Genomic DNA, 24,893 nt, shown 5'->3' with positions numbered 1-24,893 from the left:
TTCAGCTTTTTGATTAATGGCATGAATAAATAGATTAGAAAGCAGCAGAATGGGCCATAAAAAAACCCTCTTCTCTCTGCACTGCAGCCCTTTCCCTCCAGGACCCTCAGCTGATCCCAGTGGAGAAAACTCCTGGCAAAAGCAGAGCCATTCCTAGTAAAAATGCCCTAATTTAGAAGAAAACGTTTGTTTTCTCTCTTTTTGCATAGTGTTGCCCCATCCTGCTCACCCACTCAGCTGACAATCAGAGGCGCGTTGTCTCTATCCACAAGTGTTTTTAGGACCGATGAAGCTGGTTAATGTTTGAGGGGTATTGCTGGAGAGCAGAGTATCACTGCTAGTACAAGGAGAAGCAATATATGCCTCGTATCCTGTTTTGCCAAAAAACCGTTAACAGAGAAAAATAAACAGATTTTCTAAAAATACCTTGAGAAGAAGCTGTGTTCTCTGTTGGAAAGAGGGACTGACCTTTAGAAGAATAAGAGAGTTAAAAAAATAGTGGAGAGGCAAAAGTTATATGTGTTATAATTTTCAGTGTGGCAAGACATTTACTCAATGCAGAGTCTGCAAATCCAGTCCAATTTTAATCTTCAGCCTCCGTTTATGTAATAGGTTCCTGAGGCTATTAATGCCAGCCTTTTACCTTATTATCGTATCCTGTAAAAATGAAATTATACCCATAATACCATGATGGCACTTACAAAAATGTGCCATTAGACAATTATATTGCAACACAGCAACTCTGCAGACTGCAAGGAAGTATTTTTTGTACAGCCTAATTGTTGTATAAATAGCACTTTCAGCACCCTTGGTTACTGAGGAAGAAAGAACATGATGATACCACATGTAAAATAGCATATTTTGAAGTACTGATTTCAGTTCTTGAGTTATGAGTGAAATCCTTGTAAGAACTGTACTTGAAACAAATCCACAGTTGGAAAGGTTTCTTGCATCATTCCTCTCTTCTCTCTCACTCTTAAACTAGTGTCTGTTTTATTTTAGTTATTTTAAGAGAGAAAATGTTTTGACATTGATGTTTTAACTAACTCCCCCAGATCCCTCAGTCCTGAAGATTTATTTCTGGCTGTAGAGTTATCCACTCTGCTTAACTGGACAGTAATTGATAGTGTGCATCATAATAATTAGTCTAATGAGTCTCCTAAACCCCAAGCCCCACAGCTACCTTTAAGCTCCATATTGTCTTTACTGTAATGTAAATAAAAGCTTTAGGAAAAGACTGAGGAAAAAAAAAATATAGCGAGGGAGCTTTCTTGCCCTCTACAAGGGGTTTTCTCTTCTCATTTTTAATGAGGCCCGTATTAGTTGTCATTTGTACCTTCCCTGATGAATAGTCTGGAAGAAAAGCTTTCTCTGTGCACAGCAAAATTTGTGCCAAGTTGCTGACCTTTGCTTTTGGTGAGACCTCATTTGAGTTTCGGTCCCAAGCCCAAACATATTGTTGGATCAATCATGTTGATTTTTGGCTCTGAGAGTAATGCACAGCTAATGAGTTGTACGGTGTAACATTAACCTCAGACCCGGCAGCGCTAATGCCAGGCACGTAGCAAAATCGCACTGGGGCTGCAGGAAAGAAATACAGTGCTGGCATCTTAATAGAAGGAGACAATTAAAAACAGTGGAGGAGTATCACAGGTTCACTGCTTGTGGGATGTAAGATTTAATCAAAGCAGGAAAAACAAACTGTCTTCTGTCTGTTTGGAAGAAAAAAAATCTCAACACCATAAAGGTGCTTTATGAACTGTGAAATAGAGAGGGAAGCCTGAATGTTTAAACAGTAAGATAATGATTTTACTACCAAAAGGGAATCTACTTTGCGGAACTGCCATTGAATAACATTAGACTTAACCTTGTCAGAGATTACTATCCAATGATTATCATGGCATTGCAAGGAATTTGGGAGCATTGCTATGGTTTTTTTATTAGTAGATACCTTATTTAAAAATACTTCAGCAAAGTTCTCTTGTCCTCACAAGTAAAATTCCTAAGACCAATTGGTGAATTACCACAAACAGCCAGCATGATTGGTTTTGAAAGCAGCTGTTTCTGATCGCTCCCAAAAGTAACACCTCCCTTGAATGGCCAGATTTCGATCTCATTTTACAATTGTAACTCCAGGGAGAGACAGCATTTTGCTAATCATCCCCATGGAGAGATGGACAAAAATTCCAACATGCACAATATCCTTCTCCTGGCTGTTTTCTTCACTTGAAGGATTAGGAAAGAAAGGAGGAGTTGCACAATGACTACATAAGAGAGCAACACTTCCAGCTTTAATGTAAGCCCTGAACAACCAGCTGCTGGGGACAAAGAAATAAAAGCAAAATAAATGTTATTTCTACAGGTTAAACACAGTTTTATGTCCTTCTCTTTGTGCAATGAAAACTGATCAGTAAGGCTGAAGGACTGCTACTGCTTCAAACAGAATATCTAGTGAAATCAAACAGAAAAACCCAAAGAACATAGAACAATCTTTGGTGTTGATATTAGACTTTGAATACAAGATAGGAAAAACAGCTTGAAAGGGACAGGGTGAGAAGAGGAGTGAGTCAGTGAGTAGGAGAACCCAAAACAGGATCTTCTGGAAGAGCAAAGTTCTCTAGATGTATGATAAACTTACCTGTCCTTGCATCATTCCTGGTAGAGTTATCCATACCTGCAGCATTACCAAGGCCTGCAGAGGGTGGACGTGAAAGAGGTGAAGGGCCGTCACACTCACATGAGGCACTGAGGACCTAACCTGTCAGACATACCATAGGGGTAGAAAAATTACATACAGTTGTATCATACCTGACCTCATGAGAGAACCTATTAGAATGACATGGGATTTTTTCCAGAACTAACATAGCACACAGAAATAATGCAGTTTCAACAGAGATGTTGTACAACATCTTTAGTAATAACCACACAACAGGATCCATGGAAAACTCTACAGTCCATTTTAGAGCTGCTCTTGATGAAATGTTTTATGGAGTCACATTTTTTTTCTGATCCAATAGTGATGTTAAATATTTTTCTCTTCTAACAGCATAGTCTTTTTCCAGAAATGTCAGAGAGTGTCAGTAGAGTCACAGGTATGACAATCAATAGAAGTTAAACTTACTAGAGATAGGGATCAGAAGAGTCAGAAAAAGATGCTAAAAAATGGGAGCACTTAGGTGGCACGCTGCTATAAAGAGCGTTATGAAGCCACCTTGTCAGCAAAAGCACACCCATTCTTACCAGCTCCAGCTGCAAGACTGTTGAGGACCATCTTGGAGATCGAGATACATACCCCAGAACAAGGATTTCCACCTATTCCTTTGAAAGAGCTATCAGCTTGTACAGTGTGTCTGTTCAATAGTCAGGGTACAAAAAGGGGCTCTGGAGCCAAAGTGGCTGTTTCTTTGGGTGTACATCAGAAGGAGACTCTGTGGGGGGGTTTGGACCTGCTGCTCCCAGCATAGCGATGTTGCTGTTGAAGACAAATGGATTTTCCAAAGGTTTTCTCAGGTGTTATTTGGATTCCTGGAGTTTCAGGTGCTTGTATGGTAACAGTAGCCCTGCTGAAGGAAGCACCTGGGTTTTAATCACTAGATGCTAATGACTGTTAGCCACTGTGAAAATTCCTCAAACTGTGTGAACACATCGTGTTATTGTTGGGCCTTTTTTTATTTATACATTTCTGCTGAGCAGATGCTGCTGTGCAAACATTGATCTTGTGCTGAAAGTAGTTGCAGACGTCAGCGAGAGTAGGCTGCCTGTGTATTGTATGGATATAGCTGCCTTTTTGTGCTTCATACTGGAAACGTCAGTGATGTTTATGGAAGTGGCTCTAAAAAGTTCACTTAGAGGAGAAGCCTGCTGTGGAAATAGAAGCTTACCTATTTGTTTATGGAATGAAACGCTTGTACGTTATTATGAAAAGAGGTGTGGTATGGTGTTGTCTCCGGCCTCATCTCATCCCACGAGGCTTTCTACAGGGCCTTTCAGAGGAGGAATACATTAAGACTTTAGGTTTAAACACACACGTGTGTTCATTCCACTTAAAAAAAATCCTTATTATTACTATGTTCTTTGGATCCCTGAATGACAGAGTTAAAGAATACATTAACGTTCTCCCACCTAAAATTTCAAAACAGAGGTTTAAATCTGCATACCCAAAAGTGAAGGCAGATTTTAAAAAGGCAAAGTCAACTGGAAGAGATAGAAGAAGCTGGAGGTATTGTGAAGAGGAGCAGCGTGGAGAGGGATCGCACAGCTGCACGGGGTCATGTGAAAACTTTTTATGTGATGTTTTTGTCTTGAGGCCCCCTGCTTTTGTGGGCTTTTTTGGGAAAGCTGATTATTGAGGATGAGCTGACTTACTGTTGGGTTCTTGTTTTGTTGTTGCAACAGTTTGAAAGGAGGAAGAGAGCAGTACTGATTCTGGTCGTGATTGTTGTGGTTAATAACCTAATATTAATAATTATGTAAGTATGAGAGGGCCTAGGGATTAGGCCAACATGGAATGCCACGGTGCAAGATTGCAGTAAAACAGTACTAGTCGGAGCAGACCCTGCTGCAAACTCTATCTGAGTAGGAAAGGTAGATGATTGAGGAAACACAGAACCATGCATCAGACATTGTGCTTCTGCTGTGATTTTTGTCCATGTGGTACGTAAACCAAATGGACCAGCACAGAAAGATGAACAGAACCTGGGAGAAGGGAAGAGTGGGACAGCACTGGAAGAGACTGGGAGATGTAGCTGAGCTACGGGAGCCTGCGGGAAGGTGACAGTGGAAGGAGTAGCCCACTGATGAGCTGCAGAGATTGTTGGGTGCAGACAGGTGTACAAATTGTTGAGTGGGCTGGAAGGTGTTGAAATATCCCGTATTGGCAAGAATAAGACCAGCCTTCTCTGAACCTTTCATAACCCTGTAAGATTGATTCTTCACAGCTGCAAGGAGACCTCCAAGAGAGGAATTTTAGCTTCTCTGTCTTCTTTCACTTCAGAATGGATAGAGGGGCTGTTTGCTCTCATCAAAGGTCATGTACATCATCAGTTTCCATTAGCCTGGGCACGTCAAGTAAAGCTTCAGTCTCTAGCCCCTTCAAATAACTTGAAACAGCTGCTTGGACATTGCTAAGAACAAGCAGAAGGAATGGGTTGTGGTTACAGGATCACATCCAAGCGAGTGAACAGTTCTGAAAAACAGTCACGAGGAGCCAACCACTAACTGATAACAGTTATGCACCCGCAGCCCTGCATGGACCTGCAAAGGGGTTCTAAGTTTTGGAAGCAGCAGTGTTTCAGGCTGCTCTACTGAAAAATGAAATACAAGAATACCGATCTCAGAGGCAGCACAGATCACAGACTGCTTTTCTGCTAGGGAAGGAAATAGCCACCGTGTTATCTTATGTCACCTGGAGGTGATCGGTTTAGTGCCCAGGATTCAGCAGCAATGAAGGTTCTGTGCGCGTGCAGGTGACACCGAAGATCTCTTTCCCTTCCTCTTCTACCACTCTGCAGTCTTCTCCTGGCCTTCCCCATCACTGATTACCCCTTCATCCGATTTTAGGTGGGTTATCGGAGGATGCATGTTGTCTGAGGACATGCTTTTGACTAAATGGTACTTTTAAAGGAGGGCTGGTTATATGCATGGAAATGTGGTGTTAGCTAGCCCAATTTCCACCCAGCATAATTTAGGAGTAAATCCATTGATGTCAGTAGAATTGAATGGTTATAAATATAATCGAAGTTGGGTCCTATATTTTTCAAGTTAAGCCTAGAAAACACTTTAACTTACTCTCCTCCCTCACTTTCTTTTCTCTTTCAAGCCCTGCTACAGATATGAATGTCTTAATTGGGATTTAATCTATATCTGCCCAGTTTAATCAAAGATCTGTCAGTAAAGAATTTTGTGAGATGCAGAGGTGAAACCCTGCTGACCCTCTACCTATCTTTAGAAAAATCTTGCTGGATGCTGGCTCTGAAAAACCTCAGCAGCAGTTGTTCTTTTTTCCCTTGGTCAGTTATGTCAAGCAGCATATATGTGGCTATGTTTAGTTCTGAGCACAAACATGAGGCAGAAATGGAAGGTTTTTGGCAAGCAATGAGCACGATTTTCAGCTCATTCGCACAGAATGGTGTTAATTAATAGATTGTTTTCTGACAAACAGTTAATTGTGCCTGACTGATTTCCATATGGCTACAGAAATAAAAAAGCCAATGAGGACATGGTATTTAAATTTCCAGAAATTTTGATATGAAACCTCTGGTATGATATTCAATCCCATTTGTTATACTTCTAAAATGGGTTATATGAATATTTGCATATGACAATGTTACTGAAGTACATGGTTTCCAATTTTCTTTTTGTAGTTTTCTACTGGTGTTACTCAGCTGAGCAACTTAAGATTTTTTATACCAGTATATATACAAAGTTTAGGCCAGTACAAACTACAGAACAGATCTCAGTGAAAAGACAAATATTTGTCTTCACAGTAGGAAAAAAACCTGAAAGAAATAATTTGTAAAATTTCCCAGTGATTTCAATGCAAGTACTTTTCTAATACCAAGAGCAAAATCAGGTGTAGTCACTTTGATAACATTCATACGTGTTTGCCCTCTTGGAGTTTTCACTTGCCTGTAGCTGCAGAAGTAATAGCAGCTCTGTGATGTTCTTTTTACTCTTAGCCAGTTCTTACTGTAAATGGCTGGTGCTTGCCGGGTGGGGTGATTTATTAGCCCACAGCAGGAAAGAGTCTTCCATTGATGAAATCAGGTGGTTCATGAGATCGTGTGTCTCTCATGCCAAAAATAATTTCTCTTTGGATATGTGATGTGTTTGTTAAGAGATGTAAAAGTCTAGTGCCATTACCAGGAAGTTCTTTATTTTATTAAATTATGTATTTCAAGGATAATTTTTAAACCTGAAACCTTAGTTTCCCCTCCTGGCCCCAGGGAGGTAACCTGTAGCATGCATTCTGTTTGTACTAGTTTTGGAAATTAACTTCATTCCTCACAAGTTTTTCTTCTAGGGCAATGTTCAGTTCTCATTTGAATTGTCCTATGAGTAATTAAGTGCTGTGGTTATTGCAAAAATATGAAATGATGAGAACTAGAACAAGATAAAGAACATTAGCTTTCAAAATTGAACAGCTTACAGCATGTAATTTGCTGATATTTGTAGGATTTGGGTCTGCAGATTGATGGCGCTAATTGTGTGTCTTTTAGTAATCTAGATGAAATAGCATCGCGCAGCACTAAATCCATTTGTCCTGTGTGGATAATTTAAAGCTCAGCACAGATAACTGCCAAGTAGAAGGTTCTTTATGTTTATCTTCCTCATATGGGTCTGTTGAATATTCATAGTTTCTATTAACACATGCCCTTCAATATTTGCTACATTTTTGTCATAGGTAGTGGATTAATTAAAAGAGTTGTTGCCATAAACCCTGGGCCTGTGATCTCATCAGATCTTGTAAAATAAGCAGTATCAAGTCTGGGAAGGTGATGCCTCTGAAGAAGTGGCAGCTCACATCCTGATCGTAGGTCCAAACCTCATAGCTTGAATACTTGTACTTTAGGGATGTTTCTTCTGGTACCGTCTTCTGAAATAAAGAGGTTTTATGAAAGCTGAGCTCTCATTTTTATTGTTGGTTCCTAGCCACAGAGAAAAGCTTGAAACTATGGAATGTCAACAAATCAAAAAGGCTTGTTGGATCAGCAAGAATTAAAGATGTATTTTAAATGCCAAGCAAACCTCAGACTGATTTTCAAGCCCCAGTTGACATCCCCAAGGGAGCTTTGGCTGGCTAAAGATGGTAATGCTGGATTCCTATTAAAGCTGCCTTGTCAGTTTTTTTGCAGTGTCAGGGATGTGTGTGTGTTTCTGCATGTACCAGATAGATGGTGGTGACAGCTATCCAGCAACCACAGGACCCATGACAAGCTGCAGTTACCCTCCAGCTCTGAGCTTTCTCTCCTGCAATCTTCCCACTTACTCGTTTCCTCTGTGACCATCACTCTCCTGAAATTACTTTGGCAGAGTTAATGACCATCTTAAAAACACCTTTAGCTAAAACCCAAAATTCGAGTTTTCTATTAGTCTCCCAAGCAGGTAATGACACCTGACGTCACAGTATTCACAGAACCACTGTGGCACGTGCTCCAGTATGGGCAACAATTTCTAATGGTGAAACTGTCCAAGGGTATGATAGAGCAGCTGGGGATTTCTGTCAGGGAAGGTTTTACAGAACAGGTTGGCAAATCTTGGGAGCAAAGTCTGTCCTTTCCTGAGCAGACAGAGGCTGAATGAGTTGATCTTTCAGTCACCTTCAGCCCTTCTATTAATCTAGGTATCCACATTTCTGAACCACTGACTGGCTTAAGCCTTCTTGGAAGGCAAAAGGAGGATATTGTCAACTTTTTAGTGTGGCAGGTGGCAGTTCTCGATTAGATCGTGTTTGTCTTCTTTACCTAACAAGCTAACAAATCCCAAATCAAAGCTCTCTGAAAGGGCAAAGATGTTAAAATTCAACTTCGTCCTTGTTAAGAACTGGAAGAAAGTGAATTGACTATTAAATGGAACAACTGTTCATTTCCTACCATTACTGCCACCCTGGGATCCACCAATACTGAGATCTACCATGAAGACCTACTGGATGGTCTTCCAGCTTTCCATACTGGTTGCCAAGGTGTGGCATACTGGAAACCTGTTTGATGGGCAGAGGTCTCCTGGAGCTCAGATGGGTTTCTGAGGAAAAAAAAATCATCCTGCCCATCAGAAAATGTTGTATTTGATAAACAAATTCTAATGAAAATTACATGTTTAAGTTCCTTATGTTCCCAGAGCAAGAAAGCAGGTATATTCCTTGAGTGTCTTAGATGGCTCGTGGAGGTCTGTCATTGTGCTGGCGGAGATACAGACTTTCTGTTTCTATCCATTTTTTTTAAAAAAAAGATATGGTCTCAAAATATTGAGTGGCTCTGTGAATCACAGAATCACAAAATGTTAGGGATTGGAAGGGACCTCGAAAGATCATCTAGTCCGATCACCCTGCCGGAGCAGGAACATATAGATGAGGTTACACAGGAAGGTGTCCAGGCGGATTTTGAATGTCTCCAGAGAAGGAGACTCCACAACCTCCCTGGGCAGCCTGTTCCAGTGTTCTGTCACCCTCACCGTGAAGAAGTTTCTTCTCATATTTAAGTGGAACCTCCTGTGTTCCAGTTTGTATCCATTGCCCCTTGTCCTATCGTTGGTTGTCACCACGAAGAGCCTGGCTCCATCCTCGTGACACTCACTCTTTACATATTTATAAACATTAATGAGGTCTCCCCTCAGTCTCCTCCAAACTAGAGAGCGCCAGCTCCCTCAGCCTTTCCTCATACGGGAGATGCTCCACTCCATCATCTCTGTGGCCCTGCGCTGGGCTCTCTCCAGCAGTTCCCTGTCCTTCTTGAACTGAGGGGCCCAACCAGGTAAATAAATCATGAAAAAGACAAATATAGGAATTTTTTTGGTGATATATATTTACTTAGGCATCTAAATAATTAGGTTTGGATTCCAAATTGTGACATATTTTCACCAGACTTTTCAGAAACCTGTGGCTGCTTTGCATTTTTTCAAAATTAAGCAAAATTATTAAGGATGCTACTTGAATTTTTGCCTTTTCAATAATGATTCCAAATATTTCTCAGCATGTTCAAAATTCCAGTAGAGTCTTTTTTGAAGATAATATATTTTTGTGCCAGGCATGTAGTGAATTCACTCATTTGCTTGAGGTCATTAGTTGCATTGCAGTCCATCAGTATTACTGAATATTGATCAATGACACAATGGACTGAAATGACACAGTATTCTGGACTGTCCTTGAGACAATATAATAACAATGACAAAGAGACATCTTGTTCTCTCTGTATTGCTCCCCTGCTATGTTTTCTTCCAGCACTTGTGATTTATAATGACGCTTGAGTAAAGTAGTCAAATCTGTCAATCTTGAAAAGGTCTCTGCCATGATGGGCCGTCATTTCTGAGATTGAATATTCAGAAAGACAGTGTGATAAAGGCACAGGGCATCTTCTGGGACAGATTTCAGTTACTATAGTTTTAATGTAGACATCAGTGATTATCTGTCCTTCACCAAACAGACACCATAATAATTTCAAATGGCATTTTACATGTTTGAGCCATCATTAAAAACCGCAAGCTGCTTTCAAATCAGAACCCCACCTCCAGCATTCACGTTTGATTGGGTGCTGTTGACAAGTGTTCTTGAGCTGATGATCAGAAATCGATGCACTATAACTGAATTGAAAGATTAAATGTATGTATCTTTTGAAGTAATGGGTATTATTACACATTTATTCTAATCTGGTACCCACTTCATCAGCTGAAGTCAGATTCAATTGTAAATTATAGACTCTTTGGAGACGGTGAGTTGAAACTATGGTGTCTTTACATCGATTCTGCTCCTGTACGATTAGCATTATACTCCACTGATGATGATGAACTCCCTCATAAAATGCTTCACCTTGGCTTGAACAGAAAACTCTGCTCACAGCAAAACTCTGGCATGTAGCAACCTGCAGGGCAGAGCAGAGAATAATGATTTTTCCTAGTATCCTGGAGCATACCTGGGGGAAACTGGTTTTTCCCACCACTAAGTAACAGGATCCATTTTTGAACTGTTGCACAGGAGATGTGGTAAAGCTTCCAAATCTTCCTGTCTCTTTTCTTGCCTCTAACTCAAAGCCATTCACAGGTATGATCCCTTTTCTTCTGACCCTGATGTGCAAAATGGGGCTCCATGAACTGAAGATGAAGATACAAGACCATGCCATGGTACTTCTTAATGTTTCCTAGGGCTTGCTGGGGAAAGGAGACTGCTCCATTTTAAAGGGAAGTTCAGTGTTTTTTTCCCACAGTACTGGGATTACTGTGCTTTGAGATCCAGTGTTTATCTTGGAGACAGCACAGCTGCTTGTCTCTGCCAGAACTGAGCAGTGTCTTGGAAGTACAGTTCATCCTACATTTTAATTCTGTGATTTTTATTTAAATAATTATTAAACTTCATGCAGTTGCTATCACCAACCTTTCTGTGGTATGTTGATGAGACGTGTTTCAGAAAGCAAGTTTACAGCCACCCTCACTTGCAGTCTGAAGAGCCCAGACATCCCATAGATAAGCCGTGCATACTCAAAATGCATGAACACACAAGAGGTGAGAAAATGTCTGCTGATAGCATCTTCACTTTTATCCTGAATGTGTGTTGTGAGCATGCTGGAAGAGAGAGATTGCTGTGGTTACCTCCAGTTTTGCACAGGTTTTTGCTTTTATATAGCAGCTTTTTGCTCACCTCTGCCCTTCAGTTTTTCCATTCATTTGTTCGATCAGCATAACTGATTAGAAAAGCCTGAGATTAATGGCCTTTCTTTCCTTTTTTTTCCTCCTTCCCTTGTGCCTCTTTTATCAGCAATACTTAAAATGTGACCTCTTCCATCACAGGTTTGTTCCCAGTCAAACTGGCTTTGAAGGTCAGTTGAACTGGAGCTGGCCTGTCCACTATCTCTTGATCAGCCTCAGTGGCCAGTGGCAGCTGGGCTGTTCTGACCTTCCCCCTGTCTGACTTGCCTTCTGTCTCTGTCCTTGTGACTAACAGGTTGGGCAGGTCTTCCTTGCTACAGCCCTTGAGTGATCAAACGTCCTCTTCTCTTCCCTGCTCTCCCTTGGCAATTTCTGAGAAGCAATTAAAAAAAAAAAAAAAAGAGATAGGAAAATGCATGTTTTTCTACAGAAATCATTTAGCTCAACACTTTATCTTTTCAGGAGCGAACCTTTGCTGTTTGCAAAGCCTGGGTATCGTAAATTACCAATACTTAATTTCAGACAGTGCTTTCATGGTCTGAAGAAGCTGCTATAGAAGAAAATGTGTTTTACTCAAAAAGTATCAGAATACTTCTTAAAACACAGTGGAGTTCCTTTCACCTTCTCCAAGATGAAAAGCAATTGGTATCTTTAACAAATGGTGTGGGGCATTTACCATCTCCTGTGCTCTCTGCTTGTTTGCGCTTCCCTGGAAAGATTCCTGACATTATCAGAAAGTTAGAGTCTCCTGTTTCACTGCAAAAGTGCTCTTAGTGACAGACCTTCAAATATCAACTCCATGAACAGCAAAATGATGCTGTGTCATGGTAGAGGTTTCTAAAATAGATGAATTACCATTTTTTCTTTTTTGAGTCTCCCGGATTTGGATTTCTGTGTATGTAGTTAAGCAATTTCTGTGGATCCATGGATCAGGAGAATAAAGAGAACACATCCGATTTTTAAACTTTTCTCATGCAGTTGTGACATATATTTTTACTTAAGGTATGTTGTACAGTGAATGAAGTTTATGTGATGATGGGTTTTCCACTCCTTGACCTTCCTTATCTTTTTTACGCAATCTGCTGCAAAGGAAATCCAGAGTGTTAAGCTGTACCAGATCAGAGGGATCAAGGATACACTTTTTATACAGTTCTAAATGATTTAAGGTACAAGGTGTCTACAAATCATCCTGTAAACCCTTAAGCTGTAATAACCATTTTATATAACTACTGCGCTCATATTGATGCAACATTCATGTAACACATATGCATGAAAAACTGTATGTGTATGGAATAATTGTACAACTAACTTTGACTCAGGGGCAACCTAAATGGTGGCTTTCGGATCCAAATCTGGACTTCTTCATCATTTTTTCTGGTGTTTTATAGACTCATGGAATCATATAAGTTGGAAGGGAGTTCTTCTGGTTCAACTCACCTGCTCTAGGCAGAGCCAACTAGACCAGCTTGCTTAGGGCCTTGCCCAGTCATGTTGTGAGTATCTCGATGGGTGAACATTTCACAGTCTGTTCCAGTGTTTGACCACCATGACAAACTGAAGAGAAGAATTTGGTTCCATTTTCTCTGTAGCGTGAGAGATCATGCAGCCCTCCAGGATTGTTTCCCAAGGGCCTAGTCCAAAATGTAAAGAGTTATTAGAAAAACTTTGACTGACTTCACCAAGCTCTGGAGCAAACCTGCACTACAAAACTGGGATCAGGCATTCTTCTTTGGCTGTAGGAAAGGTCTCAGATCAGCCACCATTCTTGCATGGGTGAGTACAGAGGACTGAGTTGCTTCTCTTGAGATATTTGGAGATATTTGGACATGAGCCAGAGCTGTTTGAAAATCCTATTAATCCAGAGAGTCAGGACATTGGCTTGGGCGTATTGCCATGCTGATGTGGTTGACTGTGTTACTTCCGACAAAAGTTGGTTTGAGTCGTGTCATTTTAAAGGATATTTAGGAGGAGTTGAGACTTGAATAGACCTATCTTGAGAAGGGGTGTCCTGTCCATAGTCAGCAGTGCTTGGAGCTGTAGCTGTCGGTGTATCCCTGGGCTCTGCTTTGCGCAAGGGTTGGATCAACATGGTCCCTGCTGTGTTTCACTCCTGCCCTGCGTGGCTGTGGCTGCTCCCACAGCAGGGGCACCACGGCCAAGTGTGTGCATCGCTCACTCGCTGCTCACTGTAGGCAATATTGTGCCTTTTGGGGGATTTTTGTGTGTGCACTGACTGTAATCCAGATCTGATAATGGCACAAGCCACCTCTGAGCCATCACTGAGGTCAAGGAGAGAGAAGAACAAAACCAGACACCTTTTCATTAGCCTTTTTTTTTTTTCTCTAAAGGATGTGCACATTATTTCCTGTTTAAAACTATGGAGTTTAGCAGCAAAACACATCTCAGCCGTGTGTGGTGTGGGAGGTGTTGATGTCCTGTGCCTACAGCTGTCACTTAGACCCACTCCTGCCTTGCAAATTGCCTCCCGTCAGAGGAACTCACAGAAATACCAGCGGTGTTGCGTACACTAGGGTTTGTGTGATTTATTTCTGCATCACTGCTGTTTCTCTTGCAAAAATCCTTTTCAGTCCTAGCTGTTATTTTCAGGAACTGACAAGTAGATTTCTGTAAATGAATCAAATTTATTCTGAACATGGATTTAGCTCTTCATCAGAAGACAATGAAATGGCAAGAAATACATAGCAGAACATAGAATCATAGAATCATTTTGGTTGGAAGAGACCCTCAAGCTCATCGGGTCCAACTGTTAACCTAACACTGGCACTAAACCATGTCCCTAAGAACATTGTCTACATATCTTTTAAACACCTCCGGGGATGGTGACTCCATCACTTCCCTGGGCAGCCTGTTCAATGCCTGACAACATTTCCGTGAAGAATTTTTTCCAGATATCCAATCTAAGCTTCCTCTGATTCAGCTTGAGGCCATTTCGTCTCGTCCTATCGCTTGTTACTTGGGAGAAGAGACCAACCTCTTCTATGCTACACCCTCCTTTCAGGCAGTTGCAGACAGCGATCAGGTCTCCCCTCAGCCTCCTGTTCTCCAGGCTGAACAGCCCCAGGTCCCTCAGCTGCTCCTCATCAGACTTGTGCTCCAGACCCCTCACCAGTTTCATTGCCCTTCTCTGAACTCTCTCCAGCACCTCAATGTCTTTCTTGTAGTGAGGGGCCCAAAACTGAACACAGGATTCCAGTATTCCACATATCCCCACCTGTGTGGAAACTGTTTCTTGTCAGCACGGAGAGATTTTAAGTGAGGGAGGAAGGAAAAGAGCAAGAAAAAATTTTCAGAAAATTCTTTCTGTGTTGCTGCTCCTGTGCTCTGTGTGAGGGGACAGTGCAGCTCAGAGATTTGGGAGGGGGTGATGGAAAAGGGGCTTAAACCACTTACTGTAAGTGTAAACTTGCTACCTTCACAGCAGTTCTCTGACAGGCCACATTTTGGATACTTGCTGCAGTGGAGTCTGCTGGCAATTTATAATTTGTTTACTAAATAGGGAATGTAATTGAAATGTTCCTTTTGACTTAATGAAAATATGAAACAGCTTTCCAAAGTAGACTGAGGCCTCTAATTTAATTATCTGTAAGCCTCATAGATTAAAAGTATTCTTTTATCCATTCCTGGCAGCCTGAAGTAGGTGAATAACTGAAATTCAAAGAAAAACCTTATGAAAAGGAGACCTGTCAGATGAAAGAGCAAAGGGCCAAACCATTTGTAAAAGGATTTCTCTCCACTGAGGTGCCCATTGTCCTTACAGCAATTAATTACATGTGAAAACTATTAAAGATTTGGAAGCTGTGATCCCCATTAAAGGGGACATGGGTCCCTATCGCCTGCAGGAAAAACAAGCTGGCTCCTCTTTGAAATATTATTTGCTACAGAATCACAGAATGTTAGGGATTGGAAGGGACCTCAAAAGATCATCCAGTCCAATCCCCCTGCCAGAGCAGGAAGAAGAGGAGTTACTTTTTAAAGGTACATGGCAAGCAGTGGCCTTAAGCACGTGAGCAGTTGCCAGTAAACCAGCAGGAACAGTTGTACGAGTAGGTGCCGAGCTTGCTATGTCGTTGTTTGCAGAGGCAATCCTTCAGACCGCAGATCGGGCCCTAAAGCGAAGCCCGGAGCGATGCTGTCCCACCTCTGCAGCCAGGGCTCAGGCGCATCCTCGGTGCGGTGGGGTCTGGTGTGTCCTAACGCTGCCTGAGCCGTCTGCTTTCTGCATGGAAGCACTTCAGCCCTTGTGTTAGCCAAAGGCTGACGGACAAGTCTCCACATAGCTGCTGAAATACAGGAGCTGTTCTTGTGCACTTTTTTTTTGGCTTTCATGTTTATGTTACAGCAGCGCTTGCCACCCCAGCAGAGACCGCGGTGTCCATATGGAAACACGGAGCATTTAGACTGACTTTGCAGAGGAAGCCTGTGGCCAAGCAAGATGAAAACGCAGATCTCCTCTGGTGTCATCCTAAGCCCATTCATCATGTTGTTATACACAAAAAAATTAGTTTTCATCCCTGCCATACATGAAATATTTTCTGAATTTGGCAAGGTAAACCAGAGAGGTGTATCTGGGAAAACGTGGAGTTTGCACTTCATGGGATGAGTATATGAAGAGCAAAGAGGTTTGTGAGTAGCAAAAAGGATGCTTCACTGCACTTGGGATTTTTTGTTATTTGTTAGAATATGTTCTCCCTTTTCAGGTTTGTACTTGAAGACTTTGATCTAGAGGCACAGTGTGTCTAGGAAAGAAAAAAAAAAAGTTTGATTCTGGTATAAATATTTACAGCTTTTCATTGACTTGAATTGGAATTTCACCTGGGACTATCTGCAGTGACCTCAGCTGAGATGAGCAGAGCATGGAAAGGGAACACTGGTACCTGTTGCTTAGAGTTACCTGAACAGTGCCCAGAAGACCAGCAAAAAATTTGCTGGTTAATTTTATTGTGGTGGAACATTGAGGAGTACTGATTTTTCTTTTCTCTAGTTCATCTAGATTCGATGTAATATTTTTTACTTTGAAAAATAGTTGAGTTTTAAAAGTTTTCTAACATGGATGGTGATTTCATTTGTCTGCAACACAGATGGACTTTGTATTCTGCGAAATTCTGGCTAAGAAGCTGGCCCTAACCATCATCTAAAATGATGCCTCTAAAACATGTCTCAAATGATATTTAAATTTACTCTTATGGAAGTATTTTGTGTCATCTTTATGATGTGTTCGATTTTAAAGCCTTTAAAACTTGAGCAAACCCTTCACTTAACTGCCCATAAGCAGCATGCGTTTTGCTTTTGTTTTGTAATTTGCTGTTATACTCATGCTTGATATGACACTCGCTTGATCTGGTTTAATTTCCCATGCTGATTTGTTCTGAATGTGCCCTGTAGGCTAATGGTATATTTTCTATTACCATTTACAGGACAGCGTGTTCTCTTTGACACTTTCCAGAAGTGCCAACTGCCTGTTGAACAGCACAGCATCAGCTGTTAAAGCCTGATCCAACCCCCAACAAAATCAGGGAACAGTAATGCAATTCAAGGTTTTTAAGGAGAAGCAATATCTTTCATTGGAACAGCTGTTACAGTTGGAAAAAAAACAGACAAGCTTTCAGGCACACAAATCCTTCTTCAGGTCTGAAATAGAAGCAGTATTGCTTACACCAGAATTCCTTACCAGTGAGACAGCTATGGTCCCAGCAAGGTCTAAAAAATGTGATTAAAAGTGTGTGTGTTTCATGGCCCTTCTTAGTGAGGAGGGGAGGGCTTCCTAACTGGACACAGGCGAACATCACAGAATCACAAAATCTCAGAATGGCTGGGGTTGGAAGGGACTTCTGGAGATCATCTAGTCCAACCCACCGGCTAAAGCAGGTTCACCTGGAGCAGATCACACAGGAATGTGTCCAGGTGGGTGTTGAATGTCTCCAGAGAAGGAGACTCCACAACCTCTCTGGGCAGCCTGTTCCAGTGCTCTGGTACCTCAAAGTAAAGAAGTTTCTCCTCATATTCAGATGGAACCTCCTGTGCTTCAGTCTGTACCCCCCCGTTGCCTCTCTTCCTATCGTTGGGCACCACTGGAAGGAGCCTGGTCCCATCCTCTTGACACCCACCTTTGAGATACTTAGGGCCATTGATAAGATCCCCTCTCAGCCTTATCTTCTCCAGGCTGAACAGACCCACCTCTCTCAGTGTTTCCTCATAAGATGCTCAAGATCCCTCGTCATCTTTGTAGCCCTCTCTCCTCAGTATACACCCCGCAAACAGGAGATACGACCTACAAGGAGAGATAGTATACGGTCATTTATTCTTGAGAAAAAGTCTTCAATAATTTATGACTGAGACACACCTTCTCCATAGTCACCCTGCTGCTGGGAAGGATGGGAGCAAAGCTGTGGGCTTCACTGTGCAGGTCTAATAGCAAGATTAGCGCTGGAAATGATGACTCCTGATGTTTACAGCTGTCCAGCAAATAGTTGTGGGACCCATTGGCAAAATGAGTTATATTCCCTTTCTTGTGGTACCTTTACAGGGAACAGTGTTTCCCAAAGTTTCTGGAGTCACGGCTGACTGACCGGCCACCTAATAGCAAAACTTGTGATTGAAAATGCTCCACAGGCAGGATGGTTCTGCAGAAAAGTTGTGAGCAGCTTCGCATAGTCTTTGGATTGCTTGTGGTCATAGAATTGAAAACTAAGACGTGACAGCGCAGTACTCTACCCGCTTTCTGCTCCAGATCATGAATCTGAACATCCTGCGTTTTCATACTAGGAGAGATTTCGTATTTGTCTTCCCTTTCTGGAAATCTTCAAAAGTATGTACTGAAATCTTTCTAGATAAAGAACACAAGGAGGTGCTCAAAAATTAAATGTTAACATTAACTGTAATATTTATTTCTGTATTTCCACGGTAGGAACTGAGGTGTTAACTGTAGTTAATAACTGTGGTATTAAGAAGGTGATGATGCTTTTTGCTCATGCGAATATTTCCATGGCACGTGTGCTGTGAGAACTCTCTAATTTTTATTCTTTCTGGAGTGTATCAATAGAGGTGTTAATTATGTGGCTTCTCTATTCAGCCCTATTTGAAAATGAAAGGTTGCATTTCAAGAACCTGTCACTACAAGAAAATTGTAAATAAGTACTGACACTTCTGAAAAAATTTAAAGGATGAAACATTTATGACTTTAAGTTGATTAACACAGAGATATGAGCAACCAATGAACAAATAATGCTGTGAACAGGAATATAATTATTGGAAAAGCTTAATTCAGAAGGAAAAAATACCTCTTAAAAATTATGCAAGCCAAAAATCTTCGTTTAAGATCTGCTTTGGACATTGCTGTTCTATTGCAAAGCTATCTTACAACTGTCTTGTAAGTCCTTAAAAGTTTAGAAATTTGTGGGGCCCTCTCTTCATATAGAATGTAAGTGTTTCAAGTGCAGTTCTCAAGCTGAATCCATCACTTAAGGAACATTGTAGTTAAAGATCTGAATCACCATTCCTGGCCATGGCACTCCCAGCCTAGCCGGCCTTTGATTGATCCCTTTTATATGTTTCCCCACCCAGTGATGTGCGCAGTGACCCGTGCCCATGGCAAGCAGGCTGGCATCAGCCATAAAACAGCATAGGCAACTGCTTCTCTTTGCTGGAGGAGGTTTTAATGGAGGAATCATGTAGACAACCAGATTCTCTGGTGAATCTCAGAATTTATTTAATTCCCTTTAGTATCCAGCCAAGACATTTGGATTTAAAAGCATGGCTGTGAGGGTTACTGAGTAACAGGGCTTCTTTTTTGTTATGTGCACCAAAAGGAAAATGATGGATTTGTCTGTGAAAGAGAAGAGCTTCATTCTTACTTGAAACTAAGACCCTTTCAAATTTCCATCTATTTTAAGACACCTCCATGCTGCCAGAGTAGAGTAAGGAAAAACCAGGATCTGTACTTGGTCCCTATAATGTTATTTGTGGACTACCATATGTCTAACCTGTAAAGTATGATTCCACATCTGGATTCTGCAGCCAGTAAAGCATTCTGATGCCCCAGTCTTTAGACATTGTCTCCGAGTTTCAAATGCTCATGCAGATCCATCACTGAATTAATACTTCAGATCAACCCTATGTTTAAGTTGGATCTCTTTATAAATTGACACTTGTAAAACTGGAAGAATGGTATGAAGGAAGCAGAAGCAATAAACCATGAACTGCTGAGGAAAAAAGCATCTGCTCCCAAACTACTATTTTTTACTACCTGACACTCTTCTTTAATAGCGATGATGTCGCAGCTTTTTTCATTTCTGAAAATAGAAACAGCAGCAGCAGAGTCCAGCACTCAGGTTAATGTGTGAGGTACACGTGAATGGTGCGCATTATAAATATACATTTATGGTCCTTTCATGCATACCACAGCTAAATAACAGCCAGCCCTGTCTCTGTGTTCTTCCACGACTGTACTTACAGAGTAGCCTGTAGTACGGGAAGGCTGCAAGGAAAGCTGGAAAGGCAGCAGATGTCCTTGCATGTTACTCCATTTCTGCTGGGTATGAATTCAGGTGGAAGATGTCAAAACGACAATGTAAAACTATTTTTTGTTCATCATCTTACCCAGGCCTCGATGTGTCTATATCATCAGGCTTTGCACAATGGTAGCTTTGTCTCTTGTTTCACTGAGGTTTTGCTCTTTTTTGCAGGTGCCAGGAGACAACGAGAAGCACTGGAAGCCAGTGTTAGTGGTCTTGACGGAGAAAGACCTCTTAATATATGAGAGCATGCCACGGATGAAGGAAGCTTGGTTCAGCCCTCTGCACACCTACCCCCTGCTAGCCACCAGGTACCTGTGCTTTTTTATTATGACTGCTTCAAAGAGCGGTGGAAACAGCTGAGTCAGGCAGGAACAGGTATAGCTGGTGCACAGCTGTATATCACGCTTGAAATGTTGTGGTTTGAGAAGCAGGTTCTTCTTCAATGGGCTGATGTGCTCAGCTCAACTCCTTGCTTCTCCACCATTTAAAGTCCTGGTGGAGGCTGATGGCCAGAAATGCACCAGAAGGATTATGGACGTGGTGATTTGGCCCAGATCCAGAGGCAGGAGTGTTGAAAAAAGCCAAGAGCTTGATCTCCTGGCATTTTTATCTCAGTGTGAAGACCTGAGGGCTTGGCAGGAGCACTCAGATTTCCAGTCACTCCTCCAGGCTGTAAAACATGAAATAGTTGCCCTGAGTTGGATGTGCTAGTGCAGCAGTTCTGCCTCACCGGTTTGGGGCTCTTGGGGGCTTCCACGTGTGATGGAAATACTTAATTTCAGCACAGCTTGTGTTCCTGCTCCAGGAAAAAAAATACTGGCTTTTCTAGCTTAAAATTGTGATCTTGGAAGTCACATTCTTGAATCTAGGTTGGAAGTAACCATCCGCATTATTTTGAAAGTACCCATCAACACTAATTCAGAGAGAGCTTTCCCATGGTTGTCTTTACGCAGTAGAAACTAACTGTGCTTCTTGATGTGAATCTTAATCACATTTCTCTGCCAGTATGGTCAAAGGGCTTGAGAAAGAGCTGCTGTTCCATTGTTTTGGCCTTGCTACAGGCCTCTATTATACCATTTTCAATGAGTTCTCATTCAGAAGGGCTGGTAGCACATGGCCAAAAGCAGTGGCTCTTCTACTGCACACTCATTAGTTAATTTTTGTTCTTGGTCTCCTAGTTGTCTCCTCAAATGAACTGAGATTTTGCTGCTAAATCACTATATTGTAAAAAAATAAAATTGCACTGGGAGGATTACACTGATGGTTGCTTTGTCCCAGTCTACCTACCCATGATGGAGCTTTCAGACTTCCTGGGAAGCTGGTGTCTGACTTACCCTGTGTTACCATAACATGAGGAAAGAGCCCCAAGCTTTGCAGCCTGCTGCATGTTGTGGCGGTGAAGGTTCACAATTCTGGGTGACAATTCCCAACAAAAACTGGATAAGGTGTTGGAGCTGGAGGCTGGGTCCTGGTATGTCACTAAGCCTTAGAGTTTGTGGATAGTGAGCTCCCCAGCAGGAGCTGGTACATCTCCTCCCCACAGCTTTGGGGTGTCATTGTGCATGGACCTAAGTCCTCCTCCTTATAGTGACTGGAGATCCTGCAGCGCATCCCACTCCTTCTGGCCCACACCTTGTCATGTGTCAAAACAGCCCTTTGGTGGGCATCACCAGCCCCCATCATCAGTGATCGCCGATTTTCCAGATAAAACAATCTAAGTCCTCATCTTGGAGGACATTGGTGCTCTGATACTTTTTCTCAGGAGTTAGATTTGATAGCAGACTGGCTTGCCAGGAAGCATCTGGGCAATGTGGCGAAATTGCTTAAATCTACGGTGTTATGTTTTTGAGAGGGGAAAATAAAGAAAGTCGTCTTGGGTTACAGCCAAGTGTTGCATGTTGGGCAGATGTAGTAATCATACCTAACTACAGAGTGTTAGTAAAGCCTCAAGTGATACATAAACTTCATGTGAGTCATTGCACTTCTAAAAAGATACCAGTTAACTGTGGAAGATCTAGAAGAAAGCAATGCAAATGTAAGACCTAGAAAACACTATCAGCAGAGGAATACTCCAGAAAATTTAGTTGTTTAATCTAGAAGAGTCCATGGAAAACATGTCAATAGTTTTCAAGTATGAAGATGGGACATGAGGAGGACAGGAGAGCATATTCTCCAGGTCCCTGCTGGATACAACAGGATATAGTTGGCTGCATTTGTGGCAGGGGAGGTTCTGGGAAGGTCCTGGGGAAAACTTGGTGTGTGGGTGAGGTACTGGATTAGATTCTCTAGGAAAGGTGTCTGATCCTCATCTCTGGGGACTCTGAAGGACAGGTGACACTCAGGAGTGTGTCAGCACAGTTAGCCCTGCCCTGGGAAGGGAGATGAGCCAGGTGACCTCCTGAGAACCATTCCAGCCCCATCTCTGTGATTTCTTACTAGTGTCACTGTGAATTTAACACTCGGGTAAAAAGACAGCAGATACACCAATCTTGACATTCAGAACGGAGTCGCAATCCGATAAATACGTATAAACACATGAATCCCCAAGGTGAGCAGATTACATAAATTGACAGATTCCCAAAATCATTACACCTACTGTTTTGGATTATTTTGATGAAAACCCTGCAGGATTCTGCTTTTATGATCTGTCACACTGAGTACAGTTATACCAAAAAATTACATGGGGTTTGCTGTTGGTATTGACTGCTGTGTTCATGCTCAGTCAGTGATTACCCTCCTCATGATGGGTTTTTTTAATCCCCTCCGTGCATCGATCAGTGCAATTTAGAACTTTTCACCTGGAAAGTTTGCAGACCACATGTTGTAATCTTGGCTGCTCCCATCTTTCAGATTTTTATGAGTCCTTGGGAAAACATTTTTGCTTAGCTAATGCATATTTGAAAAGCTGCTGAAACTGGAAAACCTCAGTGCCAGACACTGTACAGACTCATGCTTAATCTACCCAAGACATAATGAGCAGAGAAAATTGGGAAGTAGTAGAAGGATTACAACCTTCTTATAGTATTCTAACAGCAGAATTTCAACATGCCCTGTTTGTCGATAAGTTTGCCTTTAACCTATGGATGCTGTTAGCACCTCAACATATTTTCCAGTCGGTCTTTCCCAGCTTTGTGCAGAATATAAGTAATGGCTCAAATAAAACTGAGATCGGGAGATTTAAGTTGTTCTTTTAAACCTCTGCACTGGGAGGCACGGCAGTTGGCTTGTAGCCCTGACTCCAAGGACCTTTTTGTCATAATCTGTTTCAGTGTTTCCTTATGCCTGAATAATAGTGCCTCCCTCTAGCATGGGAATAGGGCTTAAGTAATTACATCTTGAATGTTTGCAATCAAAATGCATTCTCTATCGTAGCGATATGAGGCGGAAAAAAAAAAAAAAAGCATCCCATGTTGGACTCAAAGATAAGGTAAGTAGCTTTTGTGCGAAGCTGAGGTCTGTAACCAGAAAGTATTAAAGCAGTTTGATATTTAATGCCATGGAAAGTTGGAGAAGGCATTTGGGCAAGTGGAGAGAAGGGCAGGTGGGTAGCACAGGGGTCCCTGAGCACCTCAGGAAAGGTGTATGAGGTGATGTGCAAGTTCTCCGCTCATCTTCCTGGGGCAGCAAGGGTGGTCGTGGCTCCCTCCATGCGGAGCTCAGATGAATGAGGGCCTGTGTGTGGGTTCCAAAGAGTACAGCCTTTCCAGAGCAGGTTTCAAATGTTAATTCAGGGGTAAGGAGCAGCTTGAAGATACGAAAGGTCAGATGATCGTGGCTTTCTACTGGGCAGAGCCACATGACTGTTGATGCACTTGTATCACAGCCTCTTCTGAGATAAATCTCAAATGAACAGCTGGACATTTGCTTTGAATGTCAGTGCTGGTTTTGCTGGTTTTGAAGAGACCATTAGATTTTGCTGTTGTAGCAAATCATTGAAACTCTTTTCATAGCGTTAGGATGAGAAGCAGGTCCCAGTGAGTCTCACCCAGCACCAGCACTTCACGTTAGACCGCACTTAGCTTGATATCACGTTTGCAAAGAATAACACCAAAAAGGTTCCCAAACCATCAGGAGACAAGGGAGAAATTAGAGAAGATTAGAAGCGTTTCCGTGGCTCCCTGGGGCATGCCAAGAGTTGTGTTTCACAGCCGCTACCTGCTCTCTACGCGCTGTGCAAACTGCCTGGATCGTGACCGACCTCCTCCTGCCCTCTTGCGGCTCCAGCTGCTCCAGGCAAGAATCCTCGGGCTCCTGTGCACTCCCAGATATCTCAGAAATCTCCACGGAGCCCAGTAACCTTCAGGGACTGTGGGTGAATAGTACCAGAGGTCTGGGGGGCCTTTTCGGGTCTGGGGTGCAGCATGCACCACACACACCCCCTCTGCTGTGGGCAGAGCGACGGGAGGTGGGGGTGAGGGGAAGCCTTCTGTGAAGTTTCTAAGACTATTCTTTTGCCTTTTAAGGTGTTTTTTTGTGGTCTTTAGGTTAAACCGTATTTTATGTAAATGAAATAGCTTGTGTGACTGCAACTTTATTAAAGGTTAGGAATCCTTTGACTTGTACCCAAATACATCAGTGCTGACAGCTGGTACTTAAACACTATCAGATGTTCCCCTGTGTATTTGTCTAGTTTATGTTTAACTGCATGATTTTCCAAAGCATGGTCTGGAGTGGTATTTTTAAATACGATTTTCAAATAGCAAAACTCACTTTTTAATGATGAGGGTATAATGTGAATGAGAAGGCAAGCAAGAAACAATGTTCATGTTGGATGTGTCCACATACTTTAATTTGTAAAATACGTCTTCATTCTATCCATACACTGAAAAACGTAAAATGCCAGTGCTATTGAGAAAGCATGAAGATGTAGAGTGAAGTGGATTTGAAAGGAAATAAAACATTTGAACCATCTGTCTGTCACATATTCAGTATCATAAGTATTAGAAAATACTTTTTAGCACAGCTGATGAGCACTGTATAAAAGAGAAGGGATGACCCAAGGAGAAG

At 41.9% G+C, this 24,893-nt stretch overlaps 1 protein-coding gene across 1 annotated transcript in view; it reads left to right on the top strand.

Moving 5' to 3' along the window:
- The window catches only part of SNTB1 (syntrophin beta 1), a 115,356-nt gene that overhangs the window by 81,614 nt on the left and 8,849 nt on the right, over nucleotides 1-24,893 (top strand). The window contains exon 4 of the mRNA XM_065629815.1: nucleotides 20,055-20,194. Coding sequence (XP_065485887.1) covers nucleotides 20,055-20,194 — 140 coding nt within the window. The remainder of the gene's footprint in view (nucleotides 1-20,054; nucleotides 20,195-24,893) is intronic.

The sequence above is a fragment of the Caloenas nicobarica genome, chromosome 2 (assembly GCF_036013445.1).
Source record: "Caloenas nicobarica isolate bCalNic1 chromosome 2, bCalNic1.hap1, whole genome shotgun sequence".
NCBI lineage: Eukaryota > Metazoa > Chordata > Aves > Columbiformes > Columbidae > Caloenas > Caloenas nicobarica.
This window is presented reverse-complemented; position numbering and strand designations above follow the sequence as displayed.